The following is a 25038-nucleotide window of genomic DNA, read 5'->3' as shown; positions in this document are numbered from 1 at the left end:
TACCCTTTATTTCTTTCTCTAACCCTCCCTCCCTTTCCCTCTTTTTTTCTTTTTATTTCTTTCTCTCTTTCTTTCTCTTTCTTTTCTTATTTCTTTCTCTTTCTCACTTTCTTTCTTTCTTTTTTCCATCCCTCTCACTTCCCTTAATTGAGGAACTGCAGAGACTGAGATGCGATGGAAAGATACGAAGATGTCTCTGTTTTGCTAAAACACTGTAGACGTCTGAAAAAGGAAGGCTTGTGGAGTCAAATTAGGAGCAAAGGCAGGTTTGGTTGTCTGTACAGTGTGTTGCATCAATTACAACCTATCCTTGTCCCCTTAAAATAATGTTAGGATACTCTTTTTGGCTGATCAGCAGCAAAATGTGTGTAACAAGCAGATTAATATTTTTGATTGTGCCTTGGTTAACCAAGCCATAGTCATCGATTCTCCTTTTGTGAAGAAATGCAGGATGTATTTGTCAAGAAGGGTGGTCAGGAGTGGAAGGTTTGGGTGGAATAAATGTATTATGACAAACATTTTCTATAAAAATGATGATGATGAGTATTTATAAATCACGAGCAGCTACCTGACAAGGGTGAACCGGTTCTTAGCTGCGTAATCACATTGAAATATGTAATGTTCTGTCCCTGTAGTATCCTCTCCAGTATTTCCCAGAAAAATAAAACAAATGACATTTTATTATTAAAATATGTGTGTGTGTGTGTGTATTATTCACAATAAAATGACATATATTAAATATATAACAAACACACTAATTAATGTCTGGCATGAATGATCAAAACAACTTCAAACTATTCTCCAACCAACCTTTCAAATTAAACTTAAAAACAGTTAGCAAATACAGATGCTTTCCCAATTATAAAATAGTATACACACATCAGCTAAATACACACAAAAAATTAATCCTGAACAACAATTAGACCAGGACAGTGTCACTTTGCCACACACTTCAAAGAACCAGTAAATACTACAAACAGTAGCAAAAAAATAATAAAAACCTAAAACTATTTTAAGGCAACAAATAAATACAACTATTCTACCTATTTGCTTCCCAAAAATACAGTTGCATCCACTATATGAATTAAAAAAAGCTAAAACCAACTGAAAGTAAAAGTATGGATACTAAAATACCCAAAATACATAACAGATCACTTTGAAAATAAGTATTGCAACTAAAGCAAAACACTAACATTTAAAGTAAAACTAATGCTTAGACATAATTAAAAACAAATACACTAAAACTAACACTCCAAATTTAAAAATTGAATTATAAAATAAACTAACAAAACACATCTCTTCCTCTCAACATATGGCAACGACCAAAATCATTGACAAAAAGAACAACAATGTCAATGAAACAAACACCTTAAAAAACTGAAGTAAAGACAACATTCATAACACACGTAAAAATGTGAAGCTGCAATGTAAAAATGTTAAACTAAATATAACACATATTATACATTTACATAATTTTTATATATTTTTGTAATATAAAATGCCCAAATAAAATGCCAGAAAAAGCACAATACAATAAATCCCCAAAAGGGAGTAAGTAAGTTATGGACAATATATTTAGAGGAAGGAGTGCACCAGCTAAGAAAACACACACAAAAATATTATACCAAACGTTGCTGCATAGGCAGTAAGCCAACTCCTTGCCATACTAAACCTATAAAGATTAATTGACAGAATACATAGAACAGCGACTGAAGCACCACTAGCACCTAACAAATATGCAGATGTAAACACGCCCCAATACTTACTAAGCACACATAAGGAAGAAACCTTTTTTATTATATATATTATATAATAACCACAATAACGACAATTACTAAACTTAACACAATGTAACATATGGATGATGGATGACACTTTTAAGTCGTACCCTCCACCATTCAGTCAAATATACACAATAAATTGTCAATATCAGATTGCAAACATCTGAATTAGTATATCCATTATTACCTAAGAAACAAATTGTAATGAATTGCAATGAATTGTAATGAATTGTAAACACACATATAACAATAAACTAACAATAACTATATTAACACTCGAAAATCATTATAGACCTTGAACAGAACATGATTTCATGATACCTAAAATCTATCCATACTCTGCAATTCAGAGCTGCTACTCTCATTTTCACCAGAGCATAGAGATGCGCCTCGAAAAATTGAGCCTGAGTACAGAATATGCAAGTTACAAACAAACCAACTAAAGTTTTAGCAGACATTCCTGTAACATAAGTCACTTAACATTATGACATACTTGTCGAATACCCCTATTATCAAAAGCATGAAGCAGAACTAGCCCTACTAATGAATTATTTTGAAGATTGTTGGGATGGTCGCTTGCATCGATTAGGCCACAGATGGCAAATCAAATATCACACTACTTGGTCGAACAAACACAACAGAACTGTGTATAGAGGAGCTAAGACAAATAACAGAGTAGAACGGTGGCACACTTCTTTCCAAGGAAGACTTGGAAGAAGTAACCCTACACTCAACCATTTCCTAGAAATACTTCAAAAAGAACAACACTACTAGGAACTAAGAATGTAAAAATCCCTAACCCTACTTTCCTAATTTAAATGCACCGCCTAAGCAATAACACTTATTAACCTCACTACAAACTGAACCGTAACAATGTATTGATGTGTATTTTTATGTAATATTAAAACGACTTTAAACTACAACCTTAAAATAACAATCTGAATAAAATATTCAAAAAACAAATATTCAGATTGATAGTAAAAAATTGACTATAAACATATACTAATGCCATAAAAAGTCAGAGACATACACAATAAATCAATATACATATGAATAAATTAAATTACCCACCCAATGCCATAAATAAAAAATTACACTTATAACTTTATAGCTGAAATGCTGGTTAAAAAAAAGTACAATTCAAAGTTAACAACCCACAAATGATGGGTAAAAAATAAATTTAAAAAAAGCCCAAAATAGAACATCCAATAGAACTCCAATAATCCAGGCAATCTAACCAAAACTTGAAAAGTAGAAGAAAAAAAAGCATCAGGAAACTAAAAAAAGGAAGGAAAATGTAAAATATAAATTTGGTTAAAAAAGCTATTCTTTTTCCCTGAAATAAATGCACTAAAATTAAAAGTAAAGTCTGCTATCCGAAAACAACACTGTAAAGTAGCAACCTATAAACCAAGGCAACCAGGATTTACTACTGCCGTATTAAACACACCACAGTAGAAAAGCATTAAACACCATAATAAAAACATAGAAAACACTAAAAATTATGTATAAATATTACATTTCACAATGAGGCCCATCGCACTACCATAAACTAACACATACTACACTAACAAACAAAACAATAAAATAACATTTAATAACAAACACTAGCTAACTCTTAGTACCTCCTCCTAATTACTTCACCCTTGGTTGATGGCGGTCAAATTTACTCTTCCCAGTCCAAACCTAATCACATTGGGGAAAGTTTTGGACTTTGGGGGGATTCAAATTTGTATTCCCACTCCAAACGTAACCACATTTGGGAACGTGTTCAACCTGGGGGGGGGGGGGGGCTGAGGGGGGAGACTATCTATTCCCACTTGAAATGTAACCACTTTGGGAAGTGTTTTAATTTGAGGTATAGGTAACACTTACTATTCCCACTCCAAAATTAATCACAGCGGGGAAGGTGTTGGCCATTGGCAGAATCAGATTTACTATTCCCATTCCAAACATAACCTAATTGTGGAGAGTGTTGGGCATTGAGTTTCCAATCTATATGGACACAATTTTCTTTACCATTTAGCACATCAACTTTTAACCATTAAGTAAGCAACCCTAACGAATTGCAGGAAACACTTCAGGGTGACTTAGATAATGTTTGAAAGTTGGTTTTTCTACAAGGCGGAGCACTTTTGTCTGATATGTGTTTTACATGGTTTTAAGTTGCAGCCAACCAAGACGTTTGAGTTATATATTTAATCATAGATATGGGTAAGTTAAATATAAAGTACATCCCAAATAAGACAATGAACATCCACTGGTGCATTACCAGGGTCAATAGGTATGTTAAATAAGCCAATTATGTGTTACCAATTGTAACTTATGTTTATAGGGACAGAGCACGCACACTGTGACATTGAATGGTACTTTCACAGTGCACACAGAACTAATACTACCAAAAATGAGTTAATAAAAAGCTGAACTATTTAGGGACATCATGGAAAAAAATGCAACTTTGCTACACTCATCTGGGAAAGCTGTACCCATGTCAGGAAAAGGGATAGGTATTAATTTCTATAGAGCTTGATCTGGGATTGTGACTGAGGGGTGTCTCCCTTCTGACATTTTCGATTGCGGTGCCTGGGAGAGTTTACAGGACAGGAAGTGCTTCAAAAGAGGGTTGAGTGTTGGTGCTACTTCTGCTCTGGTCAGGGTGTTTATGGAAATCTTAAGTCATTGGCTAGTTTAATGGATGAATTCCTGGACCTGGAAGAAAACATCTGAAGAAAGACAAATCCTGACTGACGTGTTGCGGAAGAGGCCTGGAGGACTCCTGCACTCCATATGCACCCAGGGACTTTTCATGCTCCCCATGGATTATTTATAAACGGAAACAATGGCTCATGTGGATTAATGCTCAATAATATGATTTTTGTAAAAAGTCACAATAAATACAAGGGCTAAATGTAACGTCAGAAAGAGAAGTTAGCCTCATACAACAGACAGTAGGTAGAAAAACAATTTTTTTATATATGTATTTACAATAAACAAGCACTTTGAAAAATACAAAAACAATTTCACAATATACAAACAAATAACAGTCTTAATAAAAGCAAAAAACAATCTCAATACACATTTTATAAGAAGAAAAAGGGGGATGGAGAAGAGAGAGGTGTCCCAATGAAACCAGTGGATAAACCCAAGAAAAGAATTTTCAACAAAAAATTATAGTATACAACGGTTTCAATTTGTCATTACAAAGGCGATCAAAAGAAAAGATAGAATGATCAATAACACTTGTTCAATCCAAGTGTCAAAAAATATTTTTGATTCGCCTGTCTCGTCAACGGCGTTTCGACCCTGTCTGAAATAAAGGGTCTCTTCAGGACAGTATAATGTGGGAACACCTAGTCGGCAAGCGTTTCGAATATTGTGAATATCACGTGTCACCGTGTTTAAAGTGAAAGAAATTACTCACAGGGCGCCCAGACTGGGTGCCCTATGACGGACTACTCAAAAGGAAGCCGGTAATTAATGTCAGTCTTGTTTGCATAAACAGACTTGGCGTAACAATCAATGCGTGTGTTGAACGAACAAAGAGCCTGCACAATGGCTGTCTTTTGATTTGGTTGATTTAGAATGAACTGTCTCTATCTACTGCTAACGAATAACTCCACCGCGTTACGCTTCAGCAGGGGAACAATCTCCGGCCTGCATGGTACAATCACCGTGCAGGCTCTTTGTTCGTTCAACACACGCATTGATTGTTACGCCAAGTCTGTTTATGCAAACAAGACTGACATTAATTACCGGCTTCCATTTGAGTCATCCGTCATAGGGCACCCAGTCTGGGCGCCCTGTGAGTAATTTCTTTCACTTTAAACACGGTGACACGTGATATTCACAATATTGGAAACGCTTGCCGACTAGGTGTTCCCACATTATACTGTCCTGAAGAGACCCTTTATTTCAGACAGGGTCGAAACGCCGTTGACGAGACAGGCGAATCAAAAATATTTTTTGACACTTAAATTGAACAAGTGTTATTGATTATTCTATCTTTTCTTTTGATCGCCTTTGTAATGACAAATTGAAACCGTTGTATACTATAATTTTTTGTTGAAAATTCTTTTCTTGGGTTTATCCACTGGTTTCAGTGGGACACCTCTCTCTTCTCCATCCTCCTTTTTCTTCTTATAAAATGTGTATTGAGATTGTTTTTTGCTATTATTAAGACTGTTATTTGTTTGTATATTGTGAAATTGTTTTTGTATTTTTCAAAGTGCTTGTTTATTGTAAATACATATATAAAAAAATTGTTTTTCTACCTACTGTCTGTTGTATGAGGCTAACTTCTCTTTCTGACGTTACATTTAGCCCTTGTATTTATTGTGACTTTTTACAAAAATCATATTATTGAGCATTAATCCACATGAGCCATTGTTTCCGTTTATAAACTTTCACCCAGGCTCCTTGTGAGTAGGGTTTCCTTGTTTCTAGGTTAACCCCATGGATTATTGGCTGCCCTCATGTTGATACTTCGAAGACCCAAATGGAGTAAGAAGGGGGCCATCCTGTGTGGGAAATAGAGCTGTCTAGGTGAGAGTGATCTTCACCAGAACCTGTGGGAGCAGTGTCTAGTGGGCGGTCTAGGCACTAAGAGCTTCCTGGGAAGCTTTGGAGTAGTGGCAGTGTGAAGGAGAAACCTGACCGGCATCTTCCAGTAATTGGGATTCTTGGTTGAAGCAAGAAGTAGATATGCCATTCTCACTCTTGGAACTATAACTGGAAGACCCCAGAAGAGCACCAGGAAGACTGAAAACATTGTAATGTATCAGCATGGAAGGTGACTGACCAGCCTCTGTGAAGCAGAACAATTTGCTGGTAACTTTTTCTTGTTTTCAGTTTTGGTGCACGAGGAGCATCTGCGGTTTACCCATTTTGGGTAATGGACATAGACAAACAGTGACGTTTGCACCCCGGTGTTTTCTACAGCTATTTCTGACATTGTCTTCAATCATGTGATCTCCTGTCCCTTTCATCAGTTGCTAACAATTTTGTGTCATTGCGCTTATTACATTTTTTTTATCTTTCTAAATTAGATTAAAAATGTAATTGTGTTGGTTCCCTGATTTTGCAGTTATTTTAAATATTTGAACACAGCCCCGTTTCTCAATGAAAGAGCCTGCTCCTTGTGTCATGGATAGCAAGAGTTTAGCATATTTTTCCAAGTGAACAGTGCTGTAAACTAACAAGACTGTGTTTTGTTAAAGTTAGAATAGACACCACGCTTAAAAATTAGCAATCCATTTTCTAACTATGATGAAATGTTGAAGCAGCCTAGCTGCTTATACTTGGGAAGGTTTAAAACAATACATATACTCACCTTCTGAACCAAGCAACTGACCTAAACACAGGATGAGGCCCACATAGTCCACACTTCTATCTACTGAGAGAACAGAGGCTTCTTGTATACAGTGCAACTCTGCAAGTCCACTGCCTTTTGTTGCGTGAACAAGAATGCAAGAGAGGGAAAAGTATGTGTGTGTGCGTGTGAGTGAGAGAGAGAGAGATACATGGAAAAAAGACAAAAAGAGAGAGCTATTACTGGAAAATCCGTACTTCTGCCATCTGGGAAGTGATGTGAAGAAGGATGTCTGAATGGGATTTCTGCAAACCAATTCATGTAAATTTAACATGTAGCTATGTTTTAAAATGAAGTAATCGCCATTGTATAAATGTATTAGGATGTTTGCGTTGTTAGGTTGAAAATTACACCAAGGGGTTTTGGGATTGTCCATGCACACATCTTATGATCCTTGTAGTAACAGTTCTGAGTCAGGGATAGATGTTCTGTCCCCCTGTCCTTAGATGATGAAAAGAGCTATTCTCTATAGCACCACAATTGCATGAACTTGAATTCCAGACCCATGGAGCAGGGAGGCCAGACGCTGGCCTAGACAGTGGGATATTAGTTTACTCTGCTGATAGTTCACTGCATGCTAGATCTGCAAAGGCCACGAAACATGATACTCTGGTAGTTGTGGAGTCCAGGGAGGACCAATCATAAAGAGAGAAATAGATCTGAAGTGGACAGCACCTTGTTCTCCAATACAATCTTGTGCCAGGTTCTGTACAGGAGAAATGAGAACTGTTGCTACGGCATGATCAGAAGGTTCTCCAATTTGAAGGTGTCTGCCTGATTTGAGGTAAACAGAATGTGAAAACATCAAGTGAAGGATTCTTGCAAGCACTGGCTAGCGTATTCCAGTGTCCCAAAAATGTCAAACTCTTTCTGAATCCCTTCAGAAAGACTCAATGCAGTACCAACACAAATCTAAGAAAGGCACAACATACTTGACCTCCTTGAACACTTTGGGGCATATTTCAAGAAAGAGCCGGTGCGCGTGTTAGCTCCAAAATTGCTATCGCTGCGCTCTGTCACTTTAGAAATGTAGGAATGCATCATATTTACAATAATATGGCACTTCCTGGCGTTTCTCCCTGTGCAGGACTAAATTTGTCTGCCTAGTGCCAATGCAGGCACCCTTGCACCAGGCTGCCTGTGTTGAGGGAATGATTGTTTATGTGCAGGAAGGTGTCCGTTCCTGCACATAAAAAATCCAGAATGGTGATTTGCAACTCCTATGTTTGCTGCATTGTGCAGCACACATAGAAGTTGCAAATATTATTTGTTTCATGTTTGTTTATATGCAGGAGGGGACATGGCAATTTGCTGTTTCTCCGTGTGCAGCACAAAGCAGCACACATAGAAACAGCAAAAACGAGGAGAAATAAAGCCTTTCTTCTCGTTTCACCATGTTAAGACCAGGTTTTCCCTGGTCTTAATTTTGACACTGCCTCATATTTATGCCACACTCGAAAATAGGGGGCAGTGTCAAAATCAATGGATGTTGCAGCGTGAGCGGGGGCCTTCTATACAGGAAAGCGTTAGTCAACGCTGCCTTGAAAAGAATGCGATGCTCCTATTGCCACAGGAACGTCACAAAAAGTTAGGTTCTAGTGGTGAAAGGGGCTTTTAAATATGCCCCTTAATCTCACTCAAAGGTATTTCAGCTCCACAATAGTACTCAACACAAGCTTGGTCTAATACTTTGGAAACATGTTTAGTATGACAGTAGTGGCCTTACCTAGTCAAACAAGATACCGGGCTACACTTTTTTTTGCTCCCATGCGTAATTGTGTCTGATTTTACCAAAACTAAAGATTTGGGGTAAGGGATTACGCAAATTACTCAAAAGGCCTACATCTAACCACTAATATCGACTAGCAGCGGCCTACTATAGTTTGAGGGTGAGCTATTGCGAATCATTTGCTTTGCTTTTCCAATGTCCGATTTTTGTTTTAGGACAGTAGCCCTATCACTTTTTACTTTAGTAATGTGAGATCATTTTGGTTTTAATTTACTTTCCTATTCTTTGACCAAGAAATAGCCTGGAGGAGATAATACTGTTACATGCAGGTCACACACAAATGTCTGTATCTCTATGAACCTCTTTCCTTTCATCTCACTCTAATGAACAGTGTGACCCTGCTTCGAGAATTGCTTTGACGCCCTCTCCGAACCCGCTGGTAGATGTGTGCTCGTTTACTGAGCAGGATGTCTCTTTACATCAACCCTCCGTGTGCCTGCTCTGTGAAGCGATGAAGGGGCTCGAGTCTGACTGATACACAGACCAGGCCACGCACACTCTGCTTGGTTTAATTATGGACATGCAGAGTAACCGCAGTGACGTGTAATGTCATCAACGCGGGATAAAAAACACACAGAAAGAGGTATCCAGATGTCTTGCAGTAAACCACGAACAAGCTAAAACAGGATTTAAATCCGAGGCTGCAGTTTCCAGTGTGGTAGTTCTTGTGATCTGTGGAATTCATGCGTATGAAAGTTTCTGTTTATTTTTAGCCTTGATCTCGCTCTCCAAGAGCTGAATAAAAGTCAAACCGAGGCAGGGGACATCGGTTTAAAGAACATGAAGCCGGATAAAGAACCAGGCTGCATTTAACACTCACAGCCAGCAGGGACTATTTAATTTCTCCGTTGCCTTTAATATGGGGACCTACCTTTAATTCCTCTTCATTTTGCCTTCCTCTCATTTTGTGGTTAAAATTTCCCTTAACAGACATTCTGGTACATAGTGTTTTTATTTGAGATACAAGTATATGACTGTTTGCCAGCTGTGTTGGAGCAGCCAGTGCTAGCAATTCTGGACTTGTGGCACTGGATGCTTGCCCGTCTTCAGCAGCAAGTAGCCGATAGATTTGGGGGAGCTTAAAATGCTGCTTGTAGAATGTCAGTGGAAGCACCGTTCGAATGCATGCCGGTGCTTCCTGTGTCTCATAACCACATATCTCCCAGTGGAGCCTAACAATCAAGAGGAGAGGGAGCGCACTGCCAGAAAGTCAGCACCAGTTCTCTCATTGCATTATGGTAGATGCAGTTCATAATGTTTTTGAATTGCTCCCAAGAAGAAGAGTGTCATCAGTGCTGGTGCAGCCAGTCTTGGATTTTTGGGCACGTGTATCTTGGTTCATGCCCATCTTCAGCAGAAAGTAGCACGTGGATAATTCAGAATTATTAATAGGAAGAGGCCACAGCAAAGGCTCATCAAGCCAATGATTGGAGGTGTGAGAGGTCAGCACAGATCTGAAGTAGGCTGAAGAATATTCATTATTCCCTCCAGAACCCTGCTGTTCCATTGTGCTTGCACACCACCATCTCTGTAACTCGAAGGGACATGAAGTAATTGCAAAATTTGATGGAAACCATAGATTTTTTTTATTTTTTTAAAGAGATGGTAACGCGGATGCATCGAAGCTACCACTCCTTTTCTTTTTATTAATTCAGCATGCCAAACTCGTTTTGCCTTTTGTTGATGCATCCTACCTAAATAGGAATTTTGCACTCTTTTTCTCAGTCATAGAGGCAAAATGACAAATGTGGCCTTAAACACCATCATCTTAATAAACAATGCATTTGAAAATTAGCAGAGGCCTGATTTAGAGTTTGGAGTATGTAAATTTAACATAACATAATACTTTTCAGTGCTTATTTGTAAAAGAAAGAGTGCCAAAGCCTGAAGCTCTGCTCAGAAGCCTGCGGCAGGTGCAAATGAACATCGGTGCGCTGAATACCAAGACTGGTGGCCTTAAATCCACCTCATGCCTCTTTTATCCACTACCACTCTCCCTGCCCGTTAGCTTGCTGTTGCAAGTTCCTGCTTTTTCCATTTGTGAAGGTTTTTTCCGTCTTTTTCTGCCTTTACGGTTTCTGTGTGTTCCTTCTCTTACTCTCATAAAATGGCTCTAGCGGAAAAATAAGTGCTGGCCCCTAAAAATAGGTGCCGGTGGCCCCCACTGGCAAACACTGGCTCAAATTAAGCACTGCCACTTTGGTAGATTTAAGCATCCGTCACAATTTTCCAAATCCTAATGTGGGCTTATTGTTAATTATCTATGGGTCTAGAAGTGCAAAAAAGAAATATAGGCCAATCCCCGCCTTTCTCATACTAGCCCGAGACCTGTCACACTTTGCTATTAATGGGTGACGCGCTGTTTATTTTCATGTTTCTTGAAGCGGAAAAAGAATTGGAGAAAAATGTCCACACTACTAGCAGCTTCATTGAAGAAAATCACTTGTTGCTTTACTTTGCCCTGGAAAACTTAATTGCTGACTGTAGTATGGAGAAACTGCCCCTGAGTCAGGTTTGAGAATTTGAGAAAAGAATATTGACGAACAATGCAAGAATGCAAAAGAGAACAAGCAGCAATTAAAGACTGCCTAAGTACTTTTGAAATGCATTTATCTCTTGGGAGGCGCATACCTATTGTTGCTTTTCTGACGAGTAGTATAACTAACTCAAAAGAAGTGCAATGAACACTGCCGATGGTGTGGTTGCTGACAAATACGTCACTTAACCCTTAATTAGGCACACTGCGGCATGTTCAGCCCCAGAAAGTAGCGAGAGACCCACTGTCGCATTCTCATCTTATGGCTTCTCATGATGGTGCAACACTGATCACACTATAGTAAGAAATATTTCACGACCCTCCTATTTGTCTAAACTGATCTATGCTCGTTTTACCCAGTCCTAGCCCACTTTTACTCTGTGCATTACCTTGAGCTCTTGCAATATCTCACTTTCGGGTAGCAGATTCTTATGCCCCATTTGTAGACACAACTTTCACCCCTGAAAATCAATGCTGTCCCTCCCATCACCTCCCACTACCACAAAACACATGATGACCACCTGCAAGCATCTGCTTCTTCCATACCAGGGTCTGTAGCATACATAGAATGTCTAGTCATATGTCATGAAAGGTGTGTGTGAAAGAGTAAATCACCCAAAATAAATTGCTGATAATCAATAGCAGTACTGGGATCATCCATGCGGAAATGTCTCTCATCATGAGTCAATCCTCCACATAACGTTCAAGTACAAACTAATAACATCTCTAAAACAATATTAAACCACTGCAATGCACATTTGAGGTTTAGAGTTCAGGGTCAACAAATTCACAAGCGCTTGAGGGGCCAGAAATATAGATGATTTAGCAGGGTAAACATCAGGAGATTCAGAGGTTAACACAGCAATAATGGCAAATTACAGATGCTAGGGATTATGTGGGATAAAGTGCCTCCTAGTGGTAATTATTGGGGTATTGCAAGTTATCCAATATAGATGAATGAGGTAGAAGGCCAAGTTCACTAGAAGGTCATGGTCCTACGAGAAGTTTTATAATCTAATTTTAATGTATGATAGATGATTGTTTATTCCTTATAATAATACATGGTTATACCATCACACTTCCCACAAATAGCTAAAATCCTTGGTGTGTTGCTTTCTCATGCCAGTTACAGACAATATTAATAAAAGCAGAATCTCTACTCCGAAATTAAGCACACCAAACAGCAGATAGGGTTTTTGCAAGAAAAGATATTAGAATTAGTTTAGTGATAGGGTAAAACATGTTTTGTTTTAGATTGTGGAGAAACATGCAGAGATTCTAGCTTTCCTTCAGTAATCTATAGCGTGGAAAAATAAACATGTTGCCATAAATATTTCCTTTCTGCCAATAACTTTCTCTTTTTAGAGAAATATATCAGAAGAAACAGACCCACCTATTTTCCCTGCTCTGTTCATTGCCTTTCACCCTGCCTGCTGACTTTGACAGTAGGCATTGTGATGTCAGAACTCAACTGTAATAACCTATTTCAGTTGAGCAGCTATGTCATTTCTTTATTACAGGCGAATATGGATGCCACAAGTTGACTGTAATAAGGACATTAGAGGCTGTTTTTTATAAACCGATTGTAGGCTCCAATACATTATATTATCATTAAAGCACTTTGTATTTACTAAATGTAATTATTTGAATCAACAGCAAAAGAGTATTTACTTAAACAAATGGGTTCGAATCCTGTAGTTCAGCCACAGTGAAACAGCTATAATTTGCTTATTAATCGATAACTGCAAGAGCATGATCTTGTGCATTGATATTACAGAGGTAATATTGCTTATTTGAGTTATGGGTCTATTCGCTTTTACCAGAACACATCAGTAATGATTGACTTATCTATCGCGGGTCCTTTGCTAGTATTGCTATTATTAATGCTATTATTAATGCTTTCAAAGCTCCACGTGTGAAACTGAATTGCATATTGTTATTAACCCCTTCAGTGCCCCGCCCTTTCCCCCTCCTGTGCCGGCCGTTACATTAGCGGGCAGGGTTCATGACGAGATAGTCTCGTCATGGGCACACCGCAACCGTGCTCCATGACGAGACTATCTCGTCATGGGCACAGAAGAGGTTAAATGTCTCGAATGGTGCAGAAACAGTGTCTGCATTATCACCTTGATGCAAAAGTCATCTCCTTCCGTGATGCTAATGGGAGTCCTCTGCTGACTGCTGTAGTGGTTCCAGTCGTCTTTAGTCGGTCTCTTCCGGTTGACAACTTTCAGGGGCTGTGTGAGTAGTGGGGAGACAGAAACACAGGTGAACAGCAAAAGCAGTGTTAGTGCCGTGAAAAGTGGGGGCTGCGTCATCACTAACAGAGCATGCGTCAAGCGTGTGTCTACTGAGGAAAAGTGAGCAACGCATCGACGTAGGAAAACACATTGCAACGGTGTCAACAAGGGACTCCATGACGAACACTACAAGACAATAGAGTGTTTTATAGATGACAACACTACTCACCAATGCCTGGTACTTGCTGTTGAATCCTGTGCTCTTGAGCTGTTCACATCTGGTAACCTCTTCCCCGATTTCGTCACTCGAAAAAAATTCACTCAACTTCTGTACACTAAAGAGAAAACAAAAGGTACCAATTTGTTTTTTGCAAAGAGTTCCAGCTTGAAATACAGTGATTACTACAACGTATTCCTCTAATACGAACTGTCCCCTCGATCTGTCACATCTCTCCAGATGCAAGAAACCGGCATGTATCAGCTCCAGAAGCATCCGAGGAACACAACAAACCCTCTCAGGGGCCCAGTTACACCCCTCTTGCTAGTGCGGCACCTAGTCTTAATACTGTCATCTGGTAGAACTCATCCGAGGTGGCAGAGAGCATTGTTGTGTGAAAAGTGATGCTTAGTAATTATATACTGTACCTCACTGTTTGGTACCTGGCTCTTCTGTGATGTTCATCCTCCCTTAAATATTCACCTTTTGCAACAAATTAAGCAATCAAATTACACTTGGAGGGGAAAAGCAGCAACACCCAGAATACACGTACCTGGCCAAAGGTACTGTCCAATCTGGGTATCATAAAGAGAGAGAATCTTTATGGGCATTGGAACAAGTAGACACACACGAGGTCTGACTCTTCGATTTTCCTTGTAAAAGTGTGATTAATGCGTTGCAATAGTTATAATTTCTTCATGAAAATCTATTTTCACATCTAAAGATACTATCTTTGTGGCAGCGACGGCCCGTATAGGGCGTGTTACCGGGGCGGTGACGTGGGGCAGAGGAGAGGCAGGGTGGGGGGTTGAAAAATGCGGCATACGGCCGATTGCAGATAAGTTACGAAAAAAAAAAAAACGAATTTCGTTGCGCGCGCAGCATCGCCAAATGCGATGCAGCGCGCGCATCAAAATTCGTTTTCTTTATTTTTTTCGTAACTTACCTGCAATCGGCCGTATGCCGCATTTTGCAACCCCCCACCTTGCCTCTCCTCTGCCCCACGTCACCGCCCCGGTAACACGCCCTATACGGGCCGTCGCTGCTTTGTGGTAAGCTACTCAAGGGATGCAGAATGTTGCACCTTAATGTTTAACAAAAGGTGTGCGTTTCCAAGGATGTTGCAAAGTCATCCTGTGTCCTGGGCACCCCCCAACTTTTTTCTGACTGGTACTGGTGGTAACTGACCCTGGGCTCTGCCTAACCATGCCCAAGGGCAGTGCTATGCTGAAAAAGACACTTAGAACACAGTGAAAACACCTACATACACTAGGATACACTATGGGTTGGGGTACCTCTGTGATTGGCATGACCTTCCCTATAAGGCCCTAGTACATAATAGGGCAGGAGGATTGAAACTGCCTCTAAGTCCCTAGCATATAATAGGGCACGGCGGTTTAGAGGTCAGCAGCCCTTTCTGCACTTGCATGTGTGCAGTGCTGAGCCAGCGGTCAGTTTAAAAGTAGCCCTGTGTTGCAGGACTACTTTTAAAAAGTACATTTTGCCCAAACATGACTTTGTTGTTTGGGGCACTTAAAAATGGATAACCTACAATGTTTGGGCATATTAGGTACCCCAGGGTCTCCCCTAGGTGTCCCAGGGGTGGGAGGTCAGGTATCTATAATGAGGACCCTTATAAAATGAGTTTTATATGCCCAGGGTTAAATTAAATTGCACATTTCACTCCCCACATTGTGATAAAGTACAGCACAAAATCGACTTTGGTGCTAGGAGCACTGTGGTGGAAGGATCTGCAATATTTGTAAATATTCAAAACCTCTAAAGTCTCCCCTAGGTGTTGCAGGGGTGGGGGTCCTGTAGATGTAGGCAGAATACTTATAACATATGTTTTTATAAGCCCTGGTGCTGGAAAAATGGCCCAAATCATTTTTTCCCATTGCACATCCCCTGCCACATAGGTTAACATGGCAAGAAGTTATTAACTACTGACTCTTGAAAGGAGAAGGATAAAAATACCATTCAAAGACTTCCCAGAATGGTATTAATAAACTCAACAATATGATATTGTTGAATTACTCCTAAAATGTACAGATAAGATGTTATAAGGCTTTCTTGTCTGTAAATCCAGATTCAGCCTCCTAGTGACCTGATTGGTCAGAGTTAAGTGGATTAGCCAGACTTCTTTGAAGAGGTGATAAAGAGCCTCTGGGTTTGATCAGCTCTGCTGGGAGGGCAGTGTTCTGTTACACAAGAATGCCAGAGCAGGGGGAGGAGTTGTAAACAGAGGACTTCTCTCCCTGTTGGAAAACCAGCCATTATGGATTTGGAAGAATTGGTGCACTCTGGGACAAAATAGTGCAACACTCTGCAGGAAGTGGTCAGACCTTGGGGCGGTACCCTACACCCCATTGGACAGGAGTGACCTCCTGCTTGACCCAGAGAACTTGGAATAAATATCTTAGAGGGGAAGAGCCTCTCAGAGCTGCTGCTTGAAACCTAAGAAAGCAAGAAGGGCCATACTGAGAAGCTTGATGTGCATTTCCTAAGGCCTGCACTCTGAAGATTGCACCTTTGGCACCATCTGGAACTACGGCCCTGTGGACTACCTTGCTGTAAAAGGACTAAAGAGTTATACTGGAGCATCACCACCAAGAATCCTGAACCTGGAGCACGACCAGTGGATTTGTAAGGGTTTTGTCCAAGTGGATTGTGGGAACTGAAGTCCTCAACTTTCAAGGACCATTTTGGAGCTTCCAGACCCTTGGAGTGAGTTTGAGACACTTTGGGGCCATTTGGGGAACTTCAGGAAGAAGTTCTAGAAGTTTAGAGAACCTTGGAGCAACTTTGGAAAAAAGCTCCATAAGGGGACCGACTCAGCCTAGCCAGCCCAGCCGCCTGCCTTCAACTGCAAGTGAGCCTGCCGACCAGGTTTGTCCCGCTGAAAAGCTCCGTAGGTCCTACTTCCAGAGTTTAACCGGGAGTAGGCGAAATGCCAGGTCGGAGAACTCTCACCGTATCCGGCCTGATGAAGAGCATTGAGAGAACCCGTAGAAAAAAAACCCGTAAAAGTTTCTAAGTCTGAACGAAGAAAAGGTGACCAGGAGCAACAGCGAAAGCGAGCCGCCTGCCTTCAACCGTGTGTCGGCCTAGATCCTTGGTTCATCCCGCTGGAAAGCTCCGGAGATCGAACTTCCATAAGTTTGACTGGGAACTCGTCGCAAGGCAATCTGGCAAACCCTCACCGAATCCAGACTGGCTGAGAGCTTCGAGAGACCCCGGGAAGAAAAGCTCCAGAAAGGTTTCTAAGTCAGAAGGTAAAAACCTTGACCAAGACCTACCGCGAAGGATAGCCGTGCAGGGCTCCATCGCGGTCGGCCTGAAACTTTTACTTTGACCCAGTCTATCGCAACCAGATGTCCCGATAAGGCGCTATAGTCTTCTATGGGCTTGATAATGCTAAATCTTTGAAAATTTATGCCTTCGGTTCCCTACATTGGATTTTTGTTGTTTTGGTGTCATTTTAAAGATAAATATATTCCCTATTTTTATTATAAATTGGTGTTGGATTTTTCTTGTGCATTGTGTCTTAATTATTTACTGAACTGGTGTTTTTCAATGCTTTACATACCTGTCTTTGAAGTTAAGACTGCCTGCTCGCAGCCAAGCTACCAAGGGCTGAGCATAGGAATAATTTTCTAAGACCTATTCTGAGCTCACGGAGAAGTAGTCAGAGAAAAGGAAAGGAAACAAGGTTGCACTTCGAAACTCTAAAGTGAGTTATACAGGTGTAATAAATAAAGTGCACTTATAAATCCCTTCACGCTCCTTTTGAGCATCGTATGGAGAATTACGTCACACTTAAAAAAAGGAAAACATATATTTTGACCCTTCTCTCATTTTTTGGCTTTAATCATGCAAGTTATTTGCAGTGAAGTGTTTCCAATTATGTGCATTTAGCAATATTAGTATATGGCAGAAATATAAGTGAGTGCCGTATGTACATTTCCTAACAAACAAAACTTATGAAACTAGGAAGCAACATGTGTAAACATAGGCGTTTTCTGAATAATTAAGGTGCTCGGACTCATACCCTTTGCCAAAAACAGGCGAGTGACCTCAGTCCTATAAAAGAAGGATTGAGAGGCAGAATTATACCCGGAAGTGACCTTTATGCACTAGATAATGCTGACTTCAACATGTCTCTGCGTGGTAACATTGCTTCCCAACAGCAGTGTTAATAAACAGCAACCTGAGAGAAGGCTTCAAATTCAGCCCACCGAAAATCCGCTGTCCGGCAATCAGAAACCATCTAGGACTATCTTGTATGAAGTAAAGGCTGCAAAATGTTCTTGGACTGTTGCTACAGGTTCTAGAAGAGGAGACCTATACCCACCAACCTCTGCAAGACAAACTCCTATGATTGGGCCAAAAGGGATGGAAGAGCACTACCAAACATACAGTGAATAAACAATGAAAAAACCACTTGCACTTTTAAACTAGAAGCTTATGACTATAATTGATCCACAACATTCCCAAAAACACCAAAAAACTCTCTTTTGAGAACAAACCATAAAACTCAATAATAACACTTGTCTCTATGTAGTCTGAGACCATACAAGACCACCCATGGTAGGTGGATGTAGGGTCAACCCTGCAGTAAATTGCCATTGACTATGGCCAAAGGTCCTGTGCAGGAGGGGATGACCACCTATAGAGGGTTGGGCACAGAAACATTTTTGAGACCAGGCTTTGTTGCCAACCCCAATAGGCACAGCTGAAGGAAATGTGTAGTGGGTTGTCTGCACCTGCATCTTGGGTAAAGGGTCTTGTTATGGCCAACCCCCACCGTACTCAGTTTCACAACAGGTTTTGCCGATCCATGGAGGTTTGTAGACTTGGCCTCCCATGTGGTTTGGACGATGAATGTATATAGAAATATAGTGATGTAAAACCCCAAAAACCCTATAGCTCACAATATCCAAGCAACCCATAAATCGCACTGCAATGCAATGTGATGACCTCATAAAATGAATTGAAAAAATAAATCTAAGCAAAAACAGAATATTAAATAACAGACTCAAACCCAAAAATGATCTTATTTTCATAGTCCTCTCATCAATAGTGCTAAACATAGCACAATATGTCATTTCACCTGGTAGATAATTTAAGTAATTTGTAATTGTATCTGTCACATCAAGGGTGACATAAAGAACTTTGCACTAGGTGTCCAAGCTATGGTTTGTATGGCTTGCGTGCAAGTATTGGATGGCAGAAAGAACTGCAGCTGCAGAATATCAACTGTGTTTTCAGTTTTGTTAAATGTACTTTAATTGTGGATTTTTAAGTATATATACTGATGAACAGAATGTAATATTCTAATAATTACCAGTGTTGAGTGCGGATTGGATATAATTCATGCAAAAAGAACAATTGATGGACAGAATGCTGATCAATGTCAAACATTCACCCCAGTATAGAGATTTGGGCCTGCATCCATCGTTTTGTTGCTCCCTATGCCATTCCAGTTTAGACCCAGCCATATGAGACTTAGAGCATAACAGTGTGATGGAGGACAAAGAGATGATAGAGGGCACAGATAATAATGACTCTGCAGGACCTGTGTTATTTTTGATGGTTTCTATTATTCTTTTAGTTCACTTTTCATGCTGACTGCAGCAGTTGAAACAAACACTCTGCAAGATTGTATGAGTCTGGAAGGAGGACAGATAAAGGGAGGAGGTAAGGTTTGTATTACAGCTACAGGCAATCCATTGGAGGTTGGAGACCCAAAACTTATAGGGATCCACGTAGCAAAAACTAGCCAGAATGGGAGCGGGGTGCTGTGTGCATCAAAAAAGGGGCAATAAGAGAAGGCCTAGCAATTTAATGGCAACATGTGCAAGACAGAGAGGCTGTGAAATGAGTCAAATGAAGCAGAATGCACAACAATAAAACTTGGAGAAATAAACAGTGACCATGTACCTTTATAAGTGAACATGTATTAAGCATTAACAAGTTATAAAATAAAAAATCTAGACAAATAGAATCCTAAAAATACATTAGAATTGTATTAGTAGGTCGGTGTTGGTTGTGGACCTCTCTAGAGGGTCACAACCAAACCTTTTGACTTCACCCCTCCTGTTTTCAGAACCAGCTTTTGCTGACTTTTAGGACTTAGCACTTTACCACTGATAACCAGTGTGTTTAGGTTCTCTTCATTTAACATGGTAAATGCTCAATTGCCACATTCAATCTCCTTGTAAGTCCCCAATATATGGGTACTACATGTACTTAGCACCTGTAAATTAAATGCTACTTGTGGTTCTGCAGCACCTAAAGCATTTATTGTGCTACCCACTTAAGTAGCCCTGTAAGGCCTTGTTTTAAGCCTGCCTGCCATTGCAGCCTGTGTGCGGTTTGAAACTGCAATTTCAACTCGGCAGAATCAACCTTTTTCCAGGCCTGAGCCTTCCTTTTTAATTACTTATAAGTAACCTCTTGGGTAGGCCCTGAACAGCCCATAGGGCTGGGTGCATTGTATGTAAAAAGTTGGGAATGTACATTTATGCCTTGCATGTCCTGATAATGAAAAACCTTTCATTTGTTTTTCACTACTGCAAGGTCTTCCTCTCCCATAGGATAACATTGTGTTTAATAAGGGATAACGTTTGTTTGGAAGCAGGTAGAAATATCATGTTTGGTGTATAAGGAATTGTAGTTTAAAATCCACTTTAATGGTAAGGTAGAATTTTAATTCACAATTCTGAAAATGCCACTTTTAGAAAATTAGAATTTTTTGACCTAACCAGTTAGTGCCTGCAACCTGTTCCTGTGTCACATGACTAAGTGTAATTTGAAGTTGACCTTTGTGTATTCCTCCTACATAGCCACACAAAAAAGGGTTTAGGTGTCAGCAGGATGGGCCATCCTGACCAGATGAGGGCAAAGCTACGCACAGCCCCACTTGCACTTCACAGGACACATATAAAAAACTTCACAGTAGCCTTTTGTGACTCCAGACATCCTGGGACCAGGGCAGGGTGGTGGAAAATTCCAGACACTTTTGTGGGGGGAAACTCCAGAACTTACTTGCACTTCAAAGCTGGTACCAGGTATACAACTAGAACCCTTAGCCTCACTTAGTACACTTCTGGACCTGTGGATACTACAGAAGCAGTACTGCCAGAGGACTTGCCTGATGCCTTAGGCCTGCCCTGCAGTCTGAGAAGGAAGACTGGATACTCCATTCATCCCAGGCTATCTGAAGTGATACCAAGTGACAGCTGTACAGAATTACAGGGACATAACAAGTTCCAGAGGTCTCCCTGCAACTGCCCAGCTGACCTGCTGCACCTGACCTGACTGTACCTGCAACTGGATGTAAATGAGCCCTGCTGGCCTCTGCAAGAGTGAGTATCCGATCGCCAAGAGGCGCCTTCCCAGGATCTGGGCCCTTGGTTGTACACCTCTGAAGTTAAGAGAGAAATCCTGAAGTTTCAGGCCCATTGGTGCCAACATCTTGCCGTCCACGCCAACTGCCAATGCAAAGCTCTGGTGACCCTGACTCTTTGTGCTACATGTGGCTACCAGAGATGACGGTAACTTGAAGCTCCATCAACGACCGCCTGCAACGCCTGACCAGATCTTTGCACTACAGCAACAACCATGTGCGAAGCCAAGCCTGTCTTCGTGCTACAACAACAACCATCCACGACGCTCTCCCTGCTCCTCACGGCCTCCTGACCGCAAACTGGACACTTTGCGCCGGACTTTGAGATAGTTACTTTTTCAGCTGGACTAAGCAGGCCCCTGTAACCAGCCGTTTTTCATTGTAGTTAGCCTTTACTTGTGACTTTCCCCTGATCTAGAACGATCAGAGGACCATGAGTGGTGCTTTGTGCTTTTAGGTGCTATTCTTAATTAAATATATGAAATTGCATGTCTCCGGCTCTACTGATTGGATTTTTGTTGTTGTGATGTCAAATTATTTATTACAAACTACTCTATTTTGCTAAATTAGTGAGGGATTTTTCTTGTGTTTTCACTTTCTTACTGTTATTGTGCTGCATACATATTTTACATATTTCAAAGGCTAAGCCTGACTGGTTTTGTACCAAGCTATCAGAGGGTCAAGCACATGTTAAATTAGTGACTTTTTGTGGTTCACCCTGAAAATCATTGTGGCTATTGCTTGAGTAAGCAGATGTAGATCTGTAGTCGACCAAGTGGCCAGTGGAGAGAAGATGGTGGGGCATGACTGTAGATTGGACGAGCCCTTGGATGGAGGTACGGGTAGATGGCACACTGGGAATAACTGAACACCAAAACCCAACATTCTCTGGAGACTAACAGAAAGAGGGTGGTTGTTTAAATGCATCCTTACACCAACAATTGATGCGAGGATGCATTTTGCGCTAAACTATAACAATATTTAGAAGGTACCTAGTTAACTAACATCACTTTATTGGGCAATTTTTGCTAAGTTGCTACTTTAATCATGTAATTATTTCTTAAGGAAATTTGACTATTTTTAAAAGTTGAGGTAATCAAACTCCAACTGCTTCTATTTCTTCTCTTATATTAAATCCTTTCTTTTAATATGTTGTATTTCTTTTCTCTCCTATTAAAAATCCGATAAGTATGTCAGCCTTAGAGTGGTCTTCCCTCCAAATATATTATCTACCTACCTCCAATTTGTGCTGGAATTTTGCTTTTGTTGGCCTTAGGACTGCAAACCAGTGCTAAAGTGCCTGTGCTCACTCCCCTAAAAACGGTTTGATTGGCATATACCTAATTGGCATATTAAATTTACTTATAAGTCCCTTGTAGAGTGGTATACCATATATCAAGGGCGTGTACATTAAATGCTATCCGGGGGCAGCAGCATTTATTGTGACACCTACTTAAGTAGCACTTTAAAACATGTTCTAGGCCTGTCATTACAGTCTGAATGCAGTGCCATACTGCCATGTAGACTTGGCATTTAAAACCCCTTGGCAAGTCTTAAACTCCCCTTTCAGTGCATATAAGTTACCCCTAAGGTAGGCCCTAGGTAGACCATTGGGCAGGGTGTTGTGCAATTAAAAGGTTGGACATGACCTTTTAAGTTTCATATGTCCTGGTAGTGAAAAGCTCTCAAATTTGACGTTCACTACTTTGAGGCATATCCCTCCCTTAGGATAACATTTTGGATTCCTTATTGCATTTAATAAACTGTAATTCCTAATTGAGAGGAGATAGATATGGGGTCACTCCAGTGAAGCGAGACAGCGCGGACGCAGCACCGCATCCACCTGGGCCCACGACACTAGCCAGTACATTCTTTGCCGCGAGGTTTCCCCGCCGCCTCCAACCACCCGAGGCCGCAGTTGGGGGAACTACAGGCCCCAGCATCCCTCGCCGCCACGCCCACATCCGCCGGACAAGTCGCCCGGAGGCGCTACATAGATCGAGGCTCCCTCGGTGGAGCGAGGGGTCACTCCAGTGAAGCGAGACAGCGCGGACACAGCGCCGCATCCACCTGGGCCCACGACACTAGCCAGTACATTCTTTGCCGCGAGGTTTCCCCGCCGCCTCCAACCACCCGAGGCCGCAGTTGGGGGAACTACAGGCCCCAGCATCCCTCGCCGCCACGCCCACATCCGCCGGACAAGGCTCCCGGAGGCGCTACATAGATCGAGGCTCCCTCGGTGGAGCGAGTGGTCACTCCAGTGAAGCGAGACAGCGCGGACACAGCGCCGCATCCACCTGGGCCCATGACACTAGCCAGTACATTCTTTGCCGCGAGGTTTCCCCGCCGCCTCCAACCACCCGAGGCCGCAGTTGGGGGAACTACAGGCCCCAGCATCCCTCGCCGCCACGCCCACATCCGCCGGACAAGGCGCCCGGAGGCGCTACATAGATCGAGGCTCCCTCGGTGGAGCGAGGGGTCACTCCAGTGAAGCGAGACAGCGCGGACACAGCGCCGCATCCACCTGGGCCCACGACACTAGCCAGTACATTCTTTGCCGCGAGGTTTCCCCGCCGCCTCCAACCACCCGAGGCCGCAGTTGGGGGAACTACAGGCCCCAGCATCCCTCGCCGCCACGCCCACATCCGCCGGACAAGGCGCCCGGAGGCGCTACATAGATCGAGGCTCCCTCCGCGTCGTGGGACGCGCGCGGGCGGCGCCGGGCTGAGCCCGGGCAGAGGGCGGGCCGTCTGTGGCCGTCAGGCGCCAGAGGAGGCCGGGACGGGCCATACCACTGACATCCAGCATCAACCTTCCCACACGAAGGTTACAAGGTACTGTGGGGAACTATTATCGTGTTGTCCAAGTGATTGGGGGGCTTGGGTGTCACACGATACACAATGCCACCTAAATCTACACTACAAAAGCGTGTTCAAGGGGCACGTGCATGTGCTCCTAAACAACAAGCCCCTCCAAGAGACTCTGGGGCTAAACTTCCAACTGCTATTGACTTAATGCTCCAGAAAGCAATTGGCGTGGTCACCTCGGAAATTGAATTAACTGAGCGTCGCCTCTCACTAACACCTGACCTTCCAGCTCTGGGGTCTCCTGTCCACCATACTGCTCAAGATTTGACTGATACATACATTAGCCAGGCTTGTTCCCCATTGATTGTAACTGTACAAGACCCAATAATTTCACCTATGGTTAGTGATGGCTCTATATCTATACCCTCGAAGACCAAAGGAAAAAGGAAAGCTATTAATGCTGGAAGAAAGCCTAGGAAGACCAAGGGGAGCTCCTGTAAGGAAACAACATGTTCCACCGCCCAAATTCCTGCCACTACCACTACATCACCACTCTCTCAGGATATACTATACCCTGCTTGGGTGCACCTAGCGGTGACTAACATCATTGATCAATGTAGGACTATTATAAAGGAAGAGATGACCCCTATCTTAAAACTAGTACAAAGCCTTTCGAAAGTACATATCGACCCTCTCTGTAATCCCAAGCCAAGTACTTCTACTGTGCAAAATACCGGTCCACTTACACCCCAGCCTCTATCACTAGTCCCAGTGGTTGTTCAATGTAAGACTGGGCAACTAAAGGCAACCCAACTCCGCTCATCAGCAGAAGGACCCCCCTCATCTACTGGTACTAGAAAATCTCCTTCTCTTCCCAATAACCAAAACC

The 25038-nt window shown here is 41.7% G+C and overlaps 1 protein-coding gene across 2 annotated transcripts in view; it reads right to left on the bottom strand.

The window, feature by feature from the left end:
- ABCC8 (ATP binding cassette subfamily C member 8) overlaps window positions 1–25038 on the bottom strand; it is a 1425084-nt gene that overhangs the window by 662049 nt on the left and 737997 nt on the right. For both annotated transcript variants that reach the window (XM_085648067.1, XM_085648068.1), the window contains 2 exons: window positions 13944–14049; window positions 13601–13711 (listed from right to left, as the gene is read on the bottom strand). In XM_085648067.1, the coding sequence (XP_085504193.1) occupies window positions 13601–13711; window positions 13944–14049 (217 nt within the window). The remainder of the gene's footprint in view (window positions 1–13600; window positions 13712–13943; window positions 14050–25038) is intronic.

This window comes from Triturus cristatus, chromosome 3_2, assembly GCF_964204655.1.
Source record: "Triturus cristatus chromosome 3_2, aTriCri1.1, whole genome shotgun sequence".
NCBI classification, from domain to species: domain Eukaryota; kingdom Metazoa; phylum Chordata; class Amphibia; order Caudata; family Salamandridae; genus Triturus; species Triturus cristatus.
This window is presented reverse-complemented; position numbering and strand designations above follow the sequence as displayed.